Source organism: Plectropomus leopardus, chromosome 21 (genome assembly GCF_026936395.1).
Source record: "Plectropomus leopardus strain MGB_pleo_1.0 chromosome 21, ASM2693639v1, whole genome shotgun sequence".
Lineage (NCBI taxonomy): Eukaryota > Metazoa > Chordata > Actinopteri > Perciformes > Serranidae > Plectropomus > Plectropomus leopardus.
This window is the reverse complement of record NC_142196.1, coordinates 8,397,183-8,409,763: the sequence shown is the minus strand read 5'-3', so window position 1 is coordinate 8,409,763 and position 12,581 is coordinate 8,397,183. Positions and strand designations below refer to the sequence as shown.

Sequence of the window (12,581 nt, the reverse complement as noted above, 5' to 3'; positions counted from 1 at the left end):
TCTGCAAACCAGTCAAGTTGCAGCTACAGTTTACATCCACGTCTGTCTAAAGTCATGTAGCCATGAGAGTAGACAATACATCAAAGTGTTGCTGCAAAAATGCTAAATATTATCAAATGTAGATGATTCCCACACATCTTCAATTCAGCAGCAAAGAGAATCTAAACAATCAGCACAGTTTCAAAGTGGACAACCAAGATTAGTGACACTACTTCATCATCTGACCAAATGTCACCCTTTTGTTCTTGAGCTATGGCACTAAATAATAGCCAGAATAACATTAGGGTGTTAGAGTGAAGCTGTCCTTTGACCTATTGGATATAAGATATCATCACTTCATCATTTTATTCTTTTGTGAGAAATCTTGTCACAATTAGCATATGAATTCTTGAATTAGGGCCTTGACATTTGACCACCAAATTCTAATCAGTTCATTCTTGAGTCCAACTGGACATATGCGCCAAACTTAAAGAAATTCCCTCAAGGTGTTCCTGATATATTGGATTCGCAAGAATGAGATGGACACAAGCTTACAGTGACTTTTGACTACAAAAATCCAACCAGCTTATCCTTTAGTCCAAGTGGATGTTTGTACCCAATTTGATGAAATTTCCTGAAGGTGTACTTCAGATATAGTGTTCAAGAGAATTGGATGGACAGACTGACATACGTATGGATGGACGTATGGATGGATGCATGGACAAACGCACAAGCAACAATCATGCCCAGTTTTTGCAAACACCTTCAAAGGTTTCAGACTGAAGTGTAACTAAATGCATGTCCAGCTGTTGGTCACTCACACAGTGATCTCAGAGAGCTGTTCTTTGGTAAGATTCAGCGGATGGTTGATTGTGGTGATTCCATATTCGTCCAGGTTAGCTCCTTTGGGCAGATTTGCACGGAGGATGGCGTTGTTGGCCACGTTCATGAAAGAAACCATGGCGTGCCAGCCCTTATTGTTGTACCACACCTGCCAAAAGACAGTGTACTTTCATGACTGTTAATTTAAACGTTAAGAAAATAGACGTGTCATCTGAAAACTACAGCATTTACTTGTTGTACAGTCTAATACATTGTTATATACTATGAGAGAAGTGGATCACCGTGATAAAGGTTTCATCCTGCTGGTGAGTGGACTGACCTTGACATTGTTTTGAGTCTCCATGTACCTAAGGAACGGCCCTATGTCCTTCAGCGTTTGTTTGGAATATTTGCCCTGCAACCAAAAATTCAAAATCACTACAGAGCAAAGTATGAACACACAGAAACAAATAGCGTACACTATCATAATGTTGACTTTTAAAGCTATACCCCTGTAACATTGAGCAGTCGTGCCAGCTGTGCTGCTACATCCTGGATGGTCTTTGGCTGAAGCTCTAAAACAGGTAGCTGTCCTCCCACTGATATACCTCCATACCTGAACACCAGAGAGAAAACCCCACTGACATTTACAAAGCTTTACTGTGATTCCAGCTCCTGCTGCGCAAAACTGTACAACACCATGACAACCACCGGAGGGAGAACTACACCACCACACATGACACATCTGACCTAGTAATAAACTTCAAAATGTATAAAAGACAGCAATATATGGAACAAACTGTAATCACATGGAAACAGATTGAAATTACCTTTGTTCATTCACCCAATATTTGCTCTTCAAACTGGAAAGAAATCAACATTTCAACTTTAAAAAATATTCACATCAATTAGGCTTGATATTACTCATTATAGTTTTTCTTTGTTATGCAACTATAACATATATTTTAATATTCAAAGTTTAGATCAATGTAGAGGAGATAATCTAGAGTTAATCTGATGCTATTAGGTACAGTTACTTAATGCTTTGTCTTCTTTTGCATAATTAATTGTTTTTTGCTTTTGGGGGAAGTAAATGAGTTCTTCCCTCTGAACTGGTGCGCAGGATCTTGTACCTGGTTCTGATGAGGCTGGGGTAGGTCTTCACCAGGTAGTCGGAGATATTCCTGCCTGTTAGGTCCATGAGAACATCTCCTGTTGACTGGATCCTCTGATGCAAAAAATAAAAACAAAATGAGCCTCATGCAGCAACATTCTCTTAAATTCATCTCATATTTTCTCTAAATTGTCTAGTAAAAAGTAAGAGAAGCCAACCCCAGATGCACCAAACACTCTAAACCACCCAAATCTGCCCTTACCCAGGTGTGCTCAATGACCCCACTTTGCATAGGTAACACCCCCTAAACACCATATCAGTGCAGGTTGTGTGCTGTGTTCAAAGACACGAGGCCAAGACTGGAGAGACTCCACCAAAAAAAAAGGCTAGAAGGCCCACAGTTAAATAAACAAAGTAAATGTGTTTTCAGGAAGATGTATTTAAGTAATAAAAGTGCTCATGCAAAATGATTTAAATACATTTAATAAATCAAAATAATTAGAAAAAGCTGCAATCCCTCATACATACAGTATACAGTATATGAGATCTGGAACCATGATTTATTTTTTCCTGAAAAATGACTTCCACAAAAGAAATAGTTGCCAATTAATTTTCTAATTAATTAACTAATGCACTGGTATATTTTAATATTTTGGGTTTTTGTTAAAAAAAAATCTCAATTTTTAAAGTAGTTATCTAGTAAAAGTAGTGGAGTAAAAAGTACAGTATACAATATAAAGTACAATATAGAGGTGGAAAGTGGCAAGAGATTAAGATAATCAAGTAATGTAAAGTAACCTCAGATTTGTACTTAAGTACAGTATTTGAGTAAATGTATTTAATTATAGTTTAGCTCTGGTCAGCAGAGGGATGCCCAGTAACTGTAATTACAATAATTGGGATCAATAGATCGAGTATAGTATTTCTTTAGCCCTGAAATTTAACAATCCAGTCATTATAATTACTCTAAAACATGATCTAATTTTGATTTAATGATATTCCTGCATTTTTTTTAAAATGTTCCTCAAATACAAAACTTTTTTTTATTGTGTTGGACAACAATTTGTGGTCTTTGAAGATGAGACGTTTTTCTCTTAAGTTGGTAAGAGCAAATTTTCTCTTACCTCAGAGAAAAGCAAAATTAAGAAAACATTGGTGAATCCCAAAAATCAATGGGTATGAACAAAATAAGAACAAGTCGTGGAAACAAACAAATAACATTTGTTTGTATATCGTTTCTTGCATGAGGCCCATTGTCTATTTAATATAAGAACTCGTTAGCAATGGTGGAGCTCTAAATGTATGCCATTTCAGTTAAATAAGTGAAAGTGATACAGAAGTCAATGCATGGTAGAAGTGTATGTGAGGGGTAGATCTTTCATATATATATGTGGTTTTTAATATCAATGATCCAACCACTTACCTGTGGAGGTGGCAGGCCTCCAGCTCCTACAGGACACACAGGGAGCATGGTGAGTTTCTTAGGTGTGCTGCACTGACAGTCTGGAGACGGTCTGAGGGAACTCCACTCTGGGCCGTCCAGCATATCGATCAGGAAGGGGTTAACCAAGGGCATCTCCCACTCTGTGGTTATGTTGTTACATGGGAAATCTCTAGCAGTGGGAGAAATTAAACCATGTGGTCAAACAAAACAGCACAGAGGACAGTCTGGAGAAAAAAAAAATAATCTGTGAAGGTGACTCACTCAAGTGGTTCATCCACCATGCAGCGAGTCCCAAAGCCGGGCTTATCCAACAGCACCTCACCAAAGTATCTCATCTGAGCATCCATAGGACGTTCATTACTGCAAGGACAAGATCAGAAAGTATGTTCAGAGAGACAAAGTCTGTCAGAGGTATTGTACAAATGTTATTTAATCGTAATTTTTCATTTCAGTTAAATAGTGCTATGCAATCTTGAGTCCTTTATTCCCACCTGAAGAAGGTGTACTGTCTGCCATACATCCAGGGAGTGAGAGTCAGACTTGGATACTCTCCGAAAGGTGGAACGATCAGAGTGAATGTCAGAGCCAGGAAAACAAAACTGGCTGGCAGCACAATCTACCAAAGACAGAGACACAACTGATAAACAGATAAAATATTAAACACTCGGATTAATATCAAGGCCCTGGTATGTCTTATTAAAACTATTCAAAACCTGGGTTATTATCGCTTTTCTTGTGCTGTAGTATTTCTATATATATATATATATATATATATATATATATATATATATATATATATATATATATATATATATATATATATATATATATATATACATATTTTATTCCAGTAAATGTAAAACACCTATTTATCAACACTTAAACATGAATGCTATTAAGATTAGTACATTATATTAGCATTAGGGTTTGATAAATGATATTGAGGTTACCTGGGCGAAGAAGTCTTTGTAAGAGCGCGTCGCATGGTGCAGCCTCTTGATAAGCAGAGCAAAGAACTGCTTGATGGTGAGACACAAGCCTCTGACCTGGGAGGAGCCCCTGCCTGCACTGCCTTCTGGGACATCACACTGGCCATTGGTGTGCAAAGCCCCATCTGTCCCTGGAATACAGAGCTCAAGTCAAGTTGCAGTCTGACTTGCACATGCAGTTTACATGCTGGATTTAAAAAGCCAGCCAGGGAGCTAAGCATGTTCAGCCCTCTGTGAACAGTGATCAAAAAGCATTTACCAGCAGCTCTACTAGACTCAGGGATGTAGTCCATCATCTTTACATGTTACTGCTGTGCAAATGAAAGCTCTGGATTGAATATTTATGATGAATTGGTCGCATGTTACAAGTCAAAAAGCACAAGCCACAGCTAACTGCAGTACACCGTTGTCAGGAAAAACACTTTTCCCAAAATGGGTTTTCAAGAATGGATTAAATTTGAGGCATTTTTCAAATTGTCAGACTATTCTGTTATCTTCACAGTCGACCTTCACAACAAGGGAAGGTTAAAATAGGTTTCATCTACAACGCATAATAGACTGTAAACCTTCTTAAATTGATATGTTTTTCCCACAGCAGCAGCAATTTGTCCAGAGCCATAAGCTGAAAACCAATGTCACCTTTTAATGGTTCCATATCAACTGCCACTCTGTTGAATCCACAGAGACTAGCTCGACAGATCTGTCGCAATGATTTCTTGTCTGAGAGAGACAGTCAGAAAGTGGGATACAAAGGATGTAGTTCACATAATGAAGAAAAATAGGCTACGAGAGGTACGACTACACATTCAGACACACAACAAATCAACAGGACCAGAAACAAGGTAGAGGAAACAAAAACTTTGTGCATTTCTTCCTCTTTTTTTACCTGGTATGCATTTCCTGTTGGTTGCATTCCCATTAGCAGTGACCTTTAGGAAGATCTACAAAGAAATAGCTTATTTTATTGTCGGGATCCAACATTAACAGATGCTCTTTATTGCAAAGCTTCATATAACAGAGTCTGATCACTGTAAAGGTGAATGTCTGACAGTGTCTGAATGACAGATTGTCCCAGTAAAACTCCCCCTTTTTGATCTTATTATTAAATTTGCTGTTTAGCACTGAAAATGAAAATATATACTTTAACAGCAAATAATTGTCAGTTTGATCGATTGACTCATATTTTAAGTCCTGGGACTGTAACATCAATTTGTAAATGTGAATCAATGGGGGGGGGGGGGCCCTAATAAATCAAAACTGTATGTAGTCGTTTAATGGATGGTTCGGATCATTTTAAGTAGCACTAAAACGTATTTCAGCCACCTAAAAAAAAGTCACACCTAAAAAAATCAATATCAGTTTAAATATATTATATATTGGGAGTATTTTCACTGCTTTAACCTTTCTGTCAGACAGCCTGTTTCAACTGGAGAGCAATTGACACCTTCAATATCCCTTCAATGCTCTCATCAAAGCCACCAGACTCCATTGACAAAACAGTCATTTTAGCTTGCAGAATACAGGAGCTACAGGCCAACCGCTGCTTCAGTCGTGTTTATTTATGTTATTGTGTGACCACTTTAAACCCCAAAGTCACACAATAACAGAGGTAGCGGCAGGCAAGCAGCTCCTGTGTTCAGTGTGAAATCATTGTTTTTCTTAATGGAGTCTGGCTTTGAAAAGAGCAATACAATGGTTTTATTTTCCAATTGGAAATTGCTGACTGACATTAAGGTAAAGCAGTAAAAAAATACTTTCAGTAAAGCGCACAATTGAACTGATATTAAACATTTTTAGGCGCTGAAAAAACATTTTGTTGCTGCCCCTCTCCAAAGCAGTATATTGCTCAGCTTCCATGTCGTACTCCTGCCAAATTCTTCAAACTGGGGATGTACAAACTGACATTTACTTTATGTAATAGGCTGTCTATGAATAAGTACCTCATGCAACCTCACTTCAAAAACTCGGAACTATCCTTTTAAATACAAGCAGTCCTATGATTACTGAAGCTGCTAGCATTTCCTTTCTTGTCATATCCACCCACCTCTTCCAGCGATGTGTCCGACACACCGAAGCTGCTGAGGCCAATGTCCACCAACGTTTCCTCCAGCTCCCTGAAGAGGCTGGCATAGGCCCTAGGCTGGAAGTTTCGGTTGGGCAGCAGGTAGGTCAGCTCCTGGCCGATGGCCTCGATAAGACGAGCCTGCGGCACGTGATGGTGGATCAGAGCTGTGATGCTTTCCATGTTACCTAAGGATGAGTGGTACGATTTTGTCATATTTTAGCATCCATCAAAATACTTTGAATAATTAGTTTTACATCTTACTGCCTCCCCTTTACCCTCCATTTGCTTTTTTAAAATGCAAAGTAAACTGCATCAACACTAATAGTAAAAAGAAAAACAGTTAAACTAATTATCTGACAGGATATATGCTGAGTAAAAATGTGTTGCAAAGGGTGTGCAAAATCACAGCAGGGAATAAAGGAAATGTAAAAGGTCTACAGTAGAACACTGAATAGAGTCAGTGCAGGGTGTTTCTGGGTGTGTTGGCAGCAGCTACAGTAAGCAGACTGACTACAATCCAGTGCAAAAGAGCTATTCATCACCATGACAAAGAGATTATGCTCCATTGCAGTATTCATTTAGACGCTGAATAGACTGAAACAGGTTTAAGGAGATTAACAATGAACTTGGCGCACTACACTGATGTCTGAAATTACAATATAAAAATAACCCAATAATGGAACTCACCATCCATCTGTCTGTCTGGACTGCGGCTCTCTTCCTGGCTCACTTTAAACTTTGAGCACGTTGAGCATTTACAGGAGCAGTCCTGTGTGCAGTCACAGCTGGCCTGCAGGAAAACATGATCAGAAACCAAAATTTTACCTTTCTTTTGCATCCTTGCAGTCGCATGGACTCATTTACATACAAATTACAAAAAGTCTAATGCAGGTCAAAACACTGTATTAATCTAGGGTCAAGTGTAATGGATCATGAATAAACCCTTTTTTCTTTCTTTGCTTCCTTCCTCCCTTGGTTCCTCTCTTTCTTTGTTTTTTCTTTCATTTCTTCCATAGTTGGTTGGTTTATTTATTTGTTTATTTATTTATTTATCTTCTTGTTTCTTTCTTCCTTACTTCCTTCATTAATTAGCAAGTGGTTGCCAAGCCAGATTTTTAGCAAACAATAGCCTAATGCACACATAAAACCCACAAGGCTCTGTCCCACCTTCGGGGTGTCACGCTTCATTCGTCGCACAAGAGTGAGGTAGAAGCCAGCGCCAAAACAATTCTTGAGGAAGATGGGGGACCCGCAGCAGTGAAGGCGGCCCTGAGAGATGATCGCCACCCTGTCACTCAGCAGGTCGGCCTCGTCCATGTGGTGGGTGGACATAATTACTGTACGCCCTGCAAGATGTGTCATAGACACACATAAATGGAGATAAATGAAAGAAGGACAGATGTTTGATGACTCTGATTTCAGAAAAATGCTCTGTCTTTGCTCAGTCAGAATCTAATAATACTGGCAAAAACCCTACATTCATTTTTAATATGAAGATTCCAGTACAGCTCACCTGGATATGGGGCCATAAATTCAGTAGGCCCACGAATATATGACATAATTGCTCGAAGCATATGTCCTTTCAAATTTAAGACAGAGACATTATTGTAACAGCTTTAGTTTATAAAGTTGCCAAGTTTCATGGATATCAGGTTAAGTGGAAGACCTGTTAAATGTATTGGCAATAGGTTCATGTAGCAGGGCCAAGGCTGAATTATGTTTGGCCTTACTAGACAAACCTGTCAGATTTGTTCAACTATGATCAACAAATCATGTCATGTAGTATGACAAGCTACACTGCTACTGTTAGTAATATTTACACCAGATATCTTTTTAGTATGTCATTAACAAGATTTACTAGTAGTTATTAAGGAAACCTGATAATGAAACCTTATTAGTAATTTGAAGAATGAATATTGAGCACACTATGATCCAATAAATTAGTCAAACACACAGCTGACTACACATGTTGGACAGTTCTTACAAATACAACATTATGTTGGTCAGTTGGACAGTTAATGTGAAAAAAATAAAATAATAATAAAAATGTAAAAAATTAAAATAAAATAATTAATAATTTAAACATTAAAATTTTAAATAGCAGAATACAGTGCTACCCATTTTAAAAGGATGAATGGTGTCTATGTCAATGCACATTTTAAGGTATAATACTGTAAATGAATAATGATTTTATTATTGCATTATATAAGACAGTAAAGGTTGGCTTTTATTTTTTTAAAAACTGAAACTTTTATTTTTCTTTTGTTTTTGGAAAAAAAATCTAAAGTTAACCTGAGAGGCTAATCCAGCAATCCTCTACAGAGCTATGACATTATAGCTGTGTACCTTCTTCTAGCCAGAAGGGGTCAGTCTTACCTGCTCGATATTTGAGCAGCAGGTCCCAGATGGAGCGTCTGGAGTAGGGGTCCACCCCTGAAGTGGGCTCATCCAGGATCACCACCTTGGCTCCACCAACAAACGCCAAAGCAACTGATAACTTCCTCTGCATGCCCCCTGCATTAAAACATCATAAGGTACTGACAGTGCACACATCAGTGTGTGTATTTTGCATGCTAGTGAGTGTATTAATACATCTATGCATGTACCTGCATACTCTGTGTAAACCATCTATCTAAAAACATAGAAACAGAAAGTATCCATATGCACTGTGCAGCAGCTTTTTTGGGATGGAGAAGCATCCGGACAGACCTGAGAGGTTCTGGATCAGTTCATCTCTCTTGTGGGGCAGACCCAGATCCTGCAGCATGTTCTCCACCTCCTCTTCGGCCTCTGCGATTGGACGACCTTTCAGCAGCGAGTAGAAGAGAATATGCTCCGCTACAGTCATACTAACAGTAAACAAAAGAAAGTGGAGAAGCAGTAATGTGGTTACAAATATAAAACTGTACATGCAATACACTGCAAGCATAATTTGTGTGTATGTGTGGGTGGGAGGGGGGGGGGGGGTTATTATGAAAGTGTGTGGAGATTTACATACTGCTGAAATAGGATGTTGTGTTGAGGGCACATTCCCAGAGACACACGGATGGCGTCCATGTCTGTGCGGATGTCCTTGCCGTAGATTGTGGCGGTCCCAGAGGTGGGCGGGAACATACCAGTTAAGATGGACCTGGAAGAAAGAGACAAGGAGAGAAAAATTAAGTAGTGATACACGGTGTCCTCTGGCTACATACTGATACAGCAAAACTTGAATGAAGATCATTTTAGACTATTTTTGACATGTCAAGCTCTTAAGGTTGTCGTGTGTGAGTATGCATCTGTGTGACATACATGGTGGTGGTCTTGCCAGCCCCATTGTGGCCCAGAAAGGCAGTAATCTGGCTCTCATAAAAGCTGATGCTTAGGCCATCCACTGCTGGTGTGGAGCTGCTGCCAAACACCTTGACCAGGTTCTGGATACAAACACCCTTCACCAGGTCTGCTGGCTCTGCTTCAAAGAAAGGCTGAGCTGCAAACAGCAAAGACAATACATATGTTACTAATTTGTCTGGACAAGGAGGAAATGGTGTTTCTGGACTGTTTGAGTGTTCAGAAAACAAATTAAATCAATAAAAGTATTTTTAGTAAAGCTGCAGAATGTTATAAAAAGCTGACCCAATTATGAAAAAAGACATATAAACATATCATATCCCTTTCAGAAAGTAACAAAAGCAAAATTTAATTTCCCAAATGTGTATGAAAGACATATGAGATCAGGGGACTGGAATGCCACATGTGCAAAGAAAACAGTTTCCATCACTCATTAACTGAGCATGAAACTGAGAAGCTAGCAATGTGTATGTTCACCAGCAAGTGCAAACACTAACACAAGGGCACCGAGTTCTCACACAATGAATGTGATTGGCAGAGAGGGAGGGTGAAAGTAAATAGGAAGATAGTTTTTAACCCTAAATTAAAATCGAGTTTGTTCTTGCTTGGAGAAACATAATTAATAAGATATGGAATGAATGGCATGCAGATTTGTGCTGTGATTAGACTTTAAGGTATCAGAGAGAAGCAAAGATTTTGATAATCAAACGCAGCTTTCGTAGTGAATAACTGAACCATGATAGAACTTAGTTTCAACTATTATACCCTGTGGTAAAATATGAGATGTATAACATGATAGAATATGATGTACCAGTCTTCAATAAGTTACAAAAGTGTGTGAAATTTAACAAGTTGCACCTCACTGTGTAAGAAAATCATCTTTGTACACAAATCCAATGTGTGATGATTTTACCGCCTTGGTCCTGGGTCTCCTCTGCCTCAGCCTGTTTCTCCTTCTCCAGCCTTTCACGTTGATCCTGGTGTTCACACGAGCCAGCCTGGAGCGTGTCCTCCAGAGTCTGGGCTTTGTCGTGATCTTCCTCCTCCTCTTGTTTCTGCTGCTCTTTGTTTGCCAAGTTATCAAAGCCTAGTTTGTTGCTGCCTTTAGAAAACAAAGTTAGGATTTTAAAACTGTCTTAGAGCTTACATCAGCGCATTATGTTACTGGGTAACAGTCTCTCCTCATAGAAAAAATCTTTCCTTATGCACAGTAAGTGAACAGGGAAAAATGGTAAGTACCTGAAGCTGGAGCCACACTGTTGAGCCAATAACAGGGCAGGAAGGGGAAGTAAAATGGTCGACCAATTCCATACTGGCCTGTGATGTAAAAAAATAAATAAATAAAATAAAACATGAGCTACAGTAAGTATCCAAATACATCAAAACACAATTGATTAGGTAAAATAAAGTTGCAACCAAACCATTTATTTCGCTCTAACACACTGACCAGGGAAGACATTATCCAGGTACCAGGCCAGCACAGCATACAGCACAGTGTCCAGGCCCATCATGCAGATGGAGGTGAGAAAGGAGAACTCGTCCCCCTCCAGTGGGCTGGTCTGGATGTTGTCCCACTGCAGACCCAGGCCCTGCTCCTCGTACCGGGACAGGTACTCTGTCCCAAAGCCAAAAGCGACCTGGGACAGCAGACTCTGATGGCAAAGGCAAGGGGAAAGTCATATTTGTTCTATAGTCTAAACTTTATTTACATTTTTTGTTGTTTTTTTTTTTTAACTAAAACTATGACCATGAGGTTTACAAAACATAGTGGTTTAATTAGACATATGCCTCCATCCTTCGGGATGCAACAGGTCTGTAAGAAACAAAAAGTAATTGTTTTTTGTTTTTTTTTAATCTAAGTGAAATCTCCAAATCAGTTCCCATATTTGATACTATTTGTGAATGTGTCTGAAATTGATTTATCACTATGTTGTAGAATGTTTTCTTGTGAAACACACTGCCTTGAAAAAGAGGGAGATGCTGAGATGTGACACCCACCACCAAAATCTTCATGTCCTTGGTGATGCGGTCCTGCCAGGCAAAGCAGAAGATGTGCGGGAGGTAAAGGGTGAAGTAAACGATGCCGCAGCAGGCTGCTGCCAGGTTGGCATGGTTGAAGAAGACGCTGAGGAGGAAGCATTGCATGATGGTAGCCGTAGTGAAGGTGAGCAAAAAGAGGAAGAGGATGATGCTGTTGCTGTAGTTAAGTACCCTTCCTCCCTACAAACCAGAGACAAAGAGAAACAGGGTTTTCAGTTGCAAAACTCTGAATCCACTGAAACCCAACAGACATATGGAAGAAATTGAGGAGAAAGATATATGGGTTGATGAAGGGAACCAAACAAAAAAAAGTTGTCTTAATATAAATGCTTTTTAAATAATATGGCAGAGGAAGTGAAAGAAAAGCATATTGACTGCTTCAGATTAATTGCTATGGACACACTAGGCTCTCATTAGGTTCTTTCTGATTCAAATAATGAATCAGAAATACCACATTGGTGAAATGCAATACACATATTATTTGAGTAATTTTCGTGTAAAACGTTGCTTTACACAAATCATCCACTAGAGGTCACAACAGACCATTTTACAAAAACATATCAGCTGAGCCACTGTCTGACTACACAAGAGAACTTGTAACTTTAACAAGGTAGAGGGGTAAATCATTGACCAATTCCTTCCTGCGAAGTCGTTGACATAATTCCCATGATGTCATGGTATTCACAGATTTTTCATCAATGATTTATAGCCATGATTATTAATTACTCATTTCAAGGGTAACAATCTGGTAATGATTCACAGTAAAACTGGGTGATATCTTGATATTGGTATTCACAT

The 12,581-nt window shown here is 38.9% G+C and overlaps 1 protein-coding gene across 2 annotated transcripts in view; it reads right to left on the bottom strand.

Moving 5' to 3' along the window:
- The window catches only part of abca4a (ATP binding cassette subfamily A member 4a), a 41,998-nt gene that overhangs the window by 7,761 nt on the left and 21,656 nt on the right, over window positions 1-12,581 (bottom strand). The window contains exons 16-37 of one of the 2 annotated variants that reach the window (XM_088071923.1): window positions 11,742-11,963; window positions 11,191-11,395; window positions 10,983-11,060; window positions 10,657-10,845; window positions 9,705-9,882; window positions 9,412-9,543; window positions 9,123-9,262; window positions 8,790-8,927; window positions 7,581-7,759; window positions 7,101-7,203; window positions 6,393-6,598; window positions 5,235-5,289; window positions 4,988-5,068; window positions 4,310-4,479; window positions 3,851-3,975; window positions 3,621-3,719; window positions 3,339-3,528; window positions 1,935-2,029; window positions 1,632-1,664; window positions 1,312-1,417; window positions 1,142-1,216; window positions 801-970 (exon numbers count right to left, since the gene is read on the bottom strand). In XM_088071923.1, the coding sequence (XP_087928049.1) occupies window positions 801-970; window positions 1,142-1,216; window positions 1,312-1,417; window positions 1,632-1,664; window positions 1,935-2,029; window positions 3,339-3,528; window positions 3,621-3,719; window positions 3,851-3,975; window positions 4,310-4,479; window positions 4,988-5,068; window positions 5,235-5,289; window positions 6,393-6,598; window positions 7,101-7,203; window positions 7,581-7,759; window positions 8,790-8,927; window positions 9,123-9,262; window positions 9,412-9,543; window positions 9,705-9,882; window positions 10,657-10,845; window positions 10,983-11,060; window positions 11,191-11,395; window positions 11,742-11,963 (2,969 nt within the window). The remainder of the gene's footprint in view (window positions 1-800; window positions 971-1,141; window positions 1,217-1,311; window positions 1,418-1,631; window positions 1,665-1,934; window positions 2,030-3,338; window positions 3,529-3,620; window positions 3,720-3,850; window positions 3,976-4,309; window positions 4,480-4,987; window positions 5,069-5,234; window positions 5,290-6,392; window positions 6,599-7,100; window positions 7,204-7,580; window positions 7,760-8,789; window positions 8,928-9,122; window positions 9,263-9,411; window positions 9,544-9,704; window positions 9,883-10,656; window positions 10,846-10,982; window positions 11,061-11,190; window positions 11,396-11,741; window positions 11,964-12,581) is intronic. The other variant, XM_042510201.2, reaches the window with a different exon arrangement.